Source organism: Bombina bombina, chromosome 4 (genome assembly GCF_027579735.1).
Source record: "Bombina bombina isolate aBomBom1 chromosome 4, aBomBom1.pri, whole genome shotgun sequence".
Lineage (NCBI taxonomy): Eukaryota > Metazoa > Chordata > Amphibia > Anura > Bombinatoridae > Bombina > Bombina bombina.
The window spans coordinates 206,771,455-206,780,408 of NC_069502.1; the positions used below are offsets into that span (position 1 = coordinate 206,771,455).

General features: G+C 35.0%; 1 protein-coding gene across 1 annotated transcript; it reads right to left on the minus strand.

Moving 5' to 3' along the window:
- Positions 1 to 2,794: 2,794 nt before the first annotated feature.
- LOC128657131 (putative nuclease HARBI1) lies at positions 2,795 to 3,964 on the minus strand. Its single transcript, XM_053711376.1, has 2 exons — positions 3,337 to 3,964; positions 2,795 to 3,162 (listed from the first exon to the last, which is right to left on the minus strand). The coding sequence occupies exons 1-2, from the start codon at positions 3,962 to 3,964 to the stop codon at positions 2,795 to 2,797; spliced, it is 996 nt and encodes a 331-aa protein (XP_053567351.1).
- Positions 3,965 to 8,954: the final 4,990 nt, after the last annotated feature.

The following is an 8,954-nucleotide window of genomic DNA, read 5'->3' on the forward strand; positions in this document are numbered from 1 at the left end:
TTTTTTTTAAAAAACATTGTTGGATGTCCCTTTAAAGGTGCATGTAATACAAACATTATTATAGCATTTTTGCAATGCAGATTAAAATGTACAAAACCATGAAAAGTTCATTATATGACTGTTTTATTTAGGGCATATGTATTTTTCCATTAAATAATAATGTACATGTGTGATCTAGCTGCACGAGGCATATTATTTTTTAAATTTAATATTTTAATAATTTTTTATTTTTAATTCCAAAAATAATATATTTAAATAAAAAAAAAAAAAATCACAAATATATTATGATTGGTGTGTTAAATGTCAACTGCAATGTATTATTATTAGTTGAATGGAAAAGGAGTGCAATCCTTGCAGATGGCTGTGACTTATATTAATGAAATTTACAGATGAATCTGTGCAGGCAACAACCATAATATATCTAACCCAAGTGTTGAATATGTGCTTATTTATCATTACTAAGAAATGAGATTACAAGAGAACAAATCGATATTAAAAATATTATTGTTTATCAATGTGTATTAAAAAGAGAATACATTGCACATTCATGCAACTTTAATTTTGATTATAATATTAGTTTATATTTACAATAGGTACCGAACGGTGTCATCAGCTGTCGGAGGAGCTTACAATTGTGGTTAGGCAGATACAGGAGAGTTTATATGACGAATCACAAGATCTGATTGGTAGCCTACTGAATGACGATACACAGATAGAAAGGTATCTTGAAGATTCAGCTGCTGCCGCCGCTGAACCTGCTGCACCAGGATCTGACCCCTCTGCTGCCGTACCTGCTGCCGCCCCTGCCGCCGCACCTGCTGCTGCCCCTGCTGCTGCCCCTGCCCCTGTTGCTGCCCCTGGCCATGATGATGATGGAGCAATAAATAATATGGTCAATCTGGGGAGGCAATATAGTGACAATCAACAGGAGTTGATTAGGACATTGGGTGTATATATTCAGCAACAGGGGCGTCAGGTGGAGATGCAAATGGAATTGCAAAGGGAGAGAATAGCTATAGATATACGTAGGGTAGCCATAGAGGAAAGGGAGTTGGTGCGAAGGGAGAGAGCAGATGAAGAGAACCGAAATTTCAATCGCAATTTATTTCTGTTGATGCAGGGTACCCTTCAAGAATTACTTTCTTCAAGAAGGGAAAGATCACCTCCACAATCTCCCACTGCCTCTAAGCGGTCTAAAGATTAGTTTTTTGATTTATTTTGTTTGTATTATGCATGAAGTAATGCTTGTTATAATTTAATAAAAGAAATTATTTTGATGATTATCTTTATTGTATTTTATTTGAAAACAATGATGTTTTTAATTACTATTCATTGGTCATATCTAATAAGTTATTAAAGGTACAATGTACACCAAAGTACTTTATATTTTTTAAAATAAATAACATTATTAAACATTGACCGGTTATGCAGAACCAACACAACTATATTAAATGGACATAAACACAATAATAATTAATGTTTATGTTAGAAAATAGAATGTTATTTCTAACTTTTCTAGTAACAACTTTAATTGTAGAATTTTAGTCATTCACTTGTTCTATATTGATGAAAGATGAATGTATGGAAGCTCATGAACAGGTAATAACCAATGTTATTGATAAATAGAAATATATATATGTTTTCAACTCCTTAAAAATAATGTATATGCACTAAAGTGCCGTTACTCAGTGGGCATAATAATTACTGATATTGCACTACATAATATAATTTGAAGCCCGGGCTTAAGATTCAAAAATATCCTTAGCACCCCTAAGCTTGGGTGTGATGCCTTAACCCAGTGTTTGTCAAACAGTGTGCAATGGTACATTTGTGTACCATGAGAGATCCTCAGGTGTGCCACGGCAGACTGACAACATTGTGAGATATTTCTTTAATTTAGCTTTTTTTTTTACTCCCAGTGCAGGGGTGTCCCTCTTTCAAATATGTATATATTGGGAGGTATGTGACAGGCATCATGTACAACCATGACATATTGCTATTCACTCACAGACATTCAGTATGATTGTTTGAGAATGAATGTCAATATGTCACGTATAGTTTGTAGGAGGCATGGCATCACAGCACAATACATATAGAGTGATGTGTGTATGTATATAATATATATATATATACTCTATTAGGATACGTGTGATTTTTTACAATTTTTGAATGGTGGTGTGTCACAGTATTTTTTAATTGAAAAAAGTGTGCCATGAAAAATAAATAGGTTAAAAAATCAATGCTTTAACCAATGGAAAATGGTCAATCTCCATGATAATGTTTTAAGGCAAAATGTAAACATGTATCTACACATATAATAAGAGCAACAAAATATATATATTTGATTTGGGTGGATTTTTGATTTTTATTATTACAAGCTAATCAGGGAGACTAAACATCTGCCATTGGTTAAAGAACACCACCCAAGATCATGTGAAAAACCTGTATTGCATTGATGCTGATTCCAAAAATTATATACAAAGATGAGGAAAATAGAATATAATTTAATAATAAAAATTGCCTTCTCGATAAATCATGAAAGATGATGTTTAATGTACCTTGTATCTAAGCATTTTCTGAGAGCCCTATGATAACATGGTCTATCACTTATAATCTATTGAGTATTAATTAGAAATATTTCATTAAAAAAAGAGTCAGGTGTGAAATGAAGAACATTTATTTGAATACATATTAACAATTAAAGTTAAACTAACATAAATAGCCTCTTTTGGGATAATTTTAAACATACAGATATGATGAAACAAAAGACCATATGTACAATATATTTACATAATCATTGTTCAAATAGAGCATGGATGTAATCAGATCGAGCTTGTACTCCACTTGCATCAATTTGCTCTAAAGGTGCCACATTGTCATCATACTCTACTTGTAACATAGAAATATCAGCATCTGGCATGCGTAATGCTAGGTTGTGGAGCATGCAACATATGAGAAATATCAGGGATACTTTCTTTGGTTTGTATAGAAGTACTCCCCCAGAGAGGTCTAAACAACGAAACCTGCTTTTCAAAACGCCAAATGTGCGCTCTATAACACATCTTGTAGATGTATGAGCCTCATTGTAGCGCACTTGCGCAGGAGTTCTGGGGTTCAGCACAGGAGTGAAAAGCCATTGGAGACATGAATAGCCTGAATCTCCTGTGTGCAAAAAATAATTTGATTTTAGCAATATGAAATACATAATATTTTTATATCCATATATGACAATTAGTAAGAGATATTTACCTAGGAGAATTCCCTCTGGCATTTGATGATTCTGAAACAGGTCATAAACATGCGAATTTCTCAGGATGAAAGAATCATGTGTTGAACCTGGGAATCCTGACCGGATGCTCATAATCTTCAATTTGGCATCAGAGATGACCTGTATATTTAAAGAATGGTTACGCTTGCGGTCACGATAGGGCAATTCTCCTAACTTTGGAGGCTGCACTAACACATGGGTACAGTCAATTGCACCCAAAATGTTTGTCATCCCAGCAATCCCATAGAACTGCACATTCACACGATGCCAATCCTCTGGTGTTTCCGGAAAATGTACATAATTTACTATCCGTTGGTGTAAGGCTTTTAATACTACAGTTAGATGACTTGAAAAAGAAGCCTGGCTCATCCCCACAACTAAACTTGTTACAGCCTGAAATGATCCTGTGGCGAGGAAATAGAGGACAGCCAGCAGTTTTAACATTCCAGGGATTGCCTTTGTCCTATAAGTTATAGGTTCAATGGAGTCTTTGATCTCCAGATACAGATTCTCAATTAAACCTCTATTCAAACGGAATCTTCGAACAATTTCCCTGTCACTCAGGGTATGTAACCCTATTCTAGGTAAAAATAACCTTGGCCTTCTGCGTCGTTCATAACGCTGAACTAACTCCAAAAATCTCCTTCTTTTGCGTCTTTGTTGTATAGCAATGCAAAATAGATTTATCATCTCCATCTTGGTAATGACTGCATACATCAAACTTTCTATGCTGTTAGACACTCCCTTTTATAATGAGCATTTCACCTGCTGAAAATGCAGGTGGAAGCAACATATTGATTGCTGCAAGTTTTGGAAGAGACAATTAAGGTATATGATTTTTTCGTATAGATATATTTATACATACTTTATAATTTATATATATTTTATACATAGATATTTATCTGAAAATATATAACAAATGATAAAAGGAACATAAATGTTTTTCATTAGAAATCATTTCTAATTCCGATTGAGTTCTATAGCATCCGCAAGCTCAGAGGTGGCGGATTGAGAAATAGGTACGCTGTGTCGGATGAGACGCGAACGTAATTGTTGAACTTTAGATAATTTCTGAACAGCTTCAAATTGTTTCGAATAGGAGAGCGAATGCAGAGGATTACGCTCAATTTACACATGATTTCAACTCGTATCGATCTGCGTCGAATAGAGAACGGTGGATCGTATGTTACGTCATAAAATTCTAATTATTGCGATCTTAAAGCTTTGATAAGTAAGGCGCATCCTCATCGCGCCATGTACGACGCGGAATTCGGGCGTATTGCAGGTTGACACTTTGATAGATGGGCCTGTAGACCTTTAGAGGTTGGCTTGTCCACTGTCTTAGAATGTCTCATTATTCCTTATATCTATCTTGGCTTCAACTTTCTGAACAGGGTTTTTAAGTCTTTCTGGGTCATACATGTCTATCTAGCACACTGGGTATATGTGCATCACTGAATATTAACTATTAACAAAAAATGATATAGATATTAATGATGTGAGAAAATGTGAGAAATATATATATAATAACTGCAACTGAGAAATTCAGATCTCTACTCTAGTTATGGATCTTTGCCCTTCGAAAACTTGGAAAAAATATTCTCTAATAAAAAAGTATATTCTGTGTACATTATGTTTAAATGCTGATCTTTCCTTTTTGGATGATGACAAATTCATGAATAGTGTTCCTTTAAGTAAAAAATAAATAAATAGAAAATGGGATTACCAAGTAATAAGAAATATTACTATTATTTTCTTAGAGAACATGCAAAGATATATGCCATTTTTTATCTCGGCAGATTAACTTCAACAATGTTTTATAAAACTATTTGTTATTTGTCCTATTAGTCCATAACCTACATAAAATATGAAATACTCTTTCTGATATATGGCATCACTAGTATGTCTTATAAGAATATCATGGAGTGTCATTAGTCCATGTAATCTATGTAGTCCATTAGTCAAAGTCAGTTAGTTTTACTGTGATTGCTCCATTTACCTACCAACTTGATTGTTAAACCTATCTGCGGCCTCAGATTGCATCATAAGAAATTCCAAGAACTACAGTACTGTATGGAGAGGAACTGAAACTGTGCACCATAAGAATCACATTGAGTTCTCTATAACTATAATTTAGCTTATGCTAAGATAAAAGTGTAAAGGCAAGCAAGTTCAAACACAAAGGATAAAATTGCATAAATTTCCTCTTGCTCCACTCTGGAAGACAAATATAGCAGTGCACAAATATACTCTTAATATCTATATGCACGGTCAATTGAAAAAAAAAAAAAAAAACAACAATAAAAATTAAATTAACCACTTTGCCATAGGAAATTTCAGAGAAAACTTTCCCAAAGTACCGGATTATTTTTATCATTTTTGCTATCACTCCATTTAAACATTTTTTTTTTCAATTTACCTATGAAAACTTTTTAACTATGCCCATTTTGGTATATGTGATAACATGATTTGGCCCCCAAATACAATGATATAAAAAAAAGTTAACTTTTTTGCAAACTTTAAGTTTCTCACTGAATTTATTTACACACAACTACTGCAGTCATAAGACAAATGGTTGTAAAAGCTTCTCTGGACTCCCCTTTGTTCAGAAATGTCAGATATGCTTGGCTTTGCCATTGGGTTTTGGCAATTAGAAGGCCACTAAGGTTAATATTTGCTCCATCTAACACCTTCCACCCCCTGATCCCTCCCAAAGAGCTCTCTTCCCCCCCCCCTCAAATGGTCAGCACAATCTTAGGTACAGTATGCTGTATAGGGCTTTTATTCATTTATTCTATTTTTAAATATTTTTTTTGTATATTTCTGTAGTGAAGATCCTTCCTCACCCTCCCCCTCCCGCCCAAACAGCTCTCTAACCCTCACCCCTCCCACTGTTCCCCTCCATATTTGTTACTGGCAGTAAGTCTGTCAGTAACAAATTATTGTTATTTTGTGTTTATTTTTTTAATTAATTATTATTATTATTTTTTTTTTTGTAGGGAAGGGAACCCCCCACTCTCCCCTCCAAGATCATCTTTTTCTGCAATGTAGGGCCCCCTCCCCGATATTTTTCTGTAGTGTAGGGGCCTATCCCTCCCTCTCCTTTCATAATATTTTTTTCTGTAGTGTAGGGAACACCCGCCCCTTCCCACCCCACCTCTTCCGCTGACAGCAACATGTGCCTCTGTGCTGGGCATAGGTACTACGTCAACATAGTATGCTGGGCAATGTCCTGTGTGATGAAGTACCCATGTCTATATGGAGCAAAGGGTTAAAATTAATATATTTTTACCACATTTGTGTAACTCTCCAAGTCAAGTTATACCTATGTGGGTATAAACTTGACTAGAAATACACATAAATTGTATAAATATAAGTAATCTTTTAGAAAGGTAAGTTTAGAAGCACCTTCCTCTGTCGTTTATGGGTAAAATGATCTTGTTAAAATGATTATTCCTTTTCTACTTTCATATCCTTTTCAAATACTCCCTTTACTATCGACTTAAACAGACCTAAAGAATATCAATATTTTTTTATAACATCAATTAATAATAACCTTTTGTTTAAATATGCTTTTACTGCTAGGAAGAAAATGCATCTGTCTGCAAGCCAAGTGAAGGCTTATGTAAAATATTTCCTATTGAAGGCAATCCAGGATTTACCCCCTGGTATGCATAACTTGGTTATTATTGATTGGTTTAAAGGGGGGTACTTTTAAGAGAGCTGCTTAAATCATATTGGCTGTTCAAATCAATAAATAGGATTTAAACAGCTCTCATCCTATTGGCTGATTTGAATATCTCAGTCAATAGGAATGCAAGGTATCCCAATATAAAACGGGTAACTTGCATTAAATCTTCAGTGTGCAGTGGATCCTCCACACTGGATGTCGGCATGGCCGCCGTTCCTGCTCCGCGCCACCGGGATGAATAAAGAAGATAGCCCCACGCTGGATGAAGATGGAGCCATATTGAAGAAGACCAGGAAGCAGAAATGGTGAGTACTTATTTCGGGGTTAGTGTTAGTTTTTTTTTGTTTTTTAATGGGCACTACAGAGCTGATTGCCCTTAGGTCTTTTTATTTTGGGGGGTTGGGTGTTTGATTGGGTTTACAGTTAGTGGGTAATTTCTATTTTTTAATGTAAGAGAGCTGTTAAACTTAGGGCAATGCCCTACAAAAGGCAATTTTAATGGCTATTGGTAGTTTATTGTTAGATTAGGGGGTGCTTTTATTTTGGGGTGGCTTTTTTGTTTTTATAGGGGTTTTACATTAGGTTTAATTTTTTATTTTAGATAATTAAGTTTATTATTTTTGTATTCTTATATTTTTATTATTTTTTGTAATTTTAGACTGCTATTTTTTGTAATGTTATTTTTATATATATATATATATATATATATATATATATATATATATATATATATATATATATATAGTGTTAGGATTTTTTAATTTTGTAATTTAGGTTTTTATTTTTGGTAAATTTTATTTTTTTTAAATAGTAATGTTAGGTTTATTTAAAGTTTAAACTTAGTTTTTTTTAATTTCACATGTAAGTTTTTATTTATTTTAAGGTAGTTATATTGTAACTTTATTTCATACATATTTATTTTAATGGGTTTTCAAAATAAAGATACATCTGTGCACCTCTTTGCGCACAACATAACAAGAGAAAACACATAAAATGTAAGTATACAAACTAAACTTTAATCAGGGCTTAAACATCTCAATTCACACACAGGGTAAACAGAGAATAAAAAACCCCCAATCAATTGTGTTATGACAGGGGGGGATAGGGATGGGAAGGGGAATTTGCGGGAAGGGTATTGCCTTCTACCAATCTAGGCCAACGTAAAAGGTACTAGTGTAATGTTATTATGAGTTATAGGGGTTGGTAAGGTGTTAGGGGTAGTGATGTTGCGAACATAAAATTTTGGGTTCGCGAACGGCGAACTTCCGCAAATGTTTGTGAACTGGGCGAACCGCCATTGACTTCAATAGGCAGGCGAATTTTAAAACTCACAGGGACTCTTTCTGGCCACAATAGTGATGGAAAAGTTGTTTCAAAGGGACTAACACCTGGACTGTGGCATGCCGGAGGGGAATCCATGGCAAAACTCCCATGGAAAATTACATAGTTGATGCACAGTCTGGTTTTAATCCATAAAGGGCATAAATCACCTAACATTCCAAAATTGTTTGGAATAACGTGCTTTAAAACATCAGGTATGATGTTGTATCGATCAGGTAGTGTAAGGGTTATGCCCGTTTCACAGTGACAGACCAAACTCCCCGTTTAACGCACCGCAAACAGTCCATTTGCACAACCGCAAACTCTCCATTTGCACAAGGTTGGATACCAAGCTAGCCATGTCCCGTTCCTTGTCCTCACTGATGTCATTGAAGGTCTCTTTCTCCACCCAGCCACGTACAACACCAAGGGTCCCCGAAAGGTGACAACAAGCCCCCTGGGACGCCTGCTGTGTTTGGTCTTCCACCTCCTCAAAGCCACCTTCCTCCTCTGACTCCTCTTCTTCAGACTCCTCTCTCTGCGTTGCCTCTCTCTGCATTATTATAAGGTGTGTTAAGTAGTACTATTCCTATCAGTTTAATCCCTGTTATGTGCCTTTTTTTTGGTTTGGTTTTTGAAGCCACAGTGCAGCACCAGAGGCCAGAAAAATTAGGC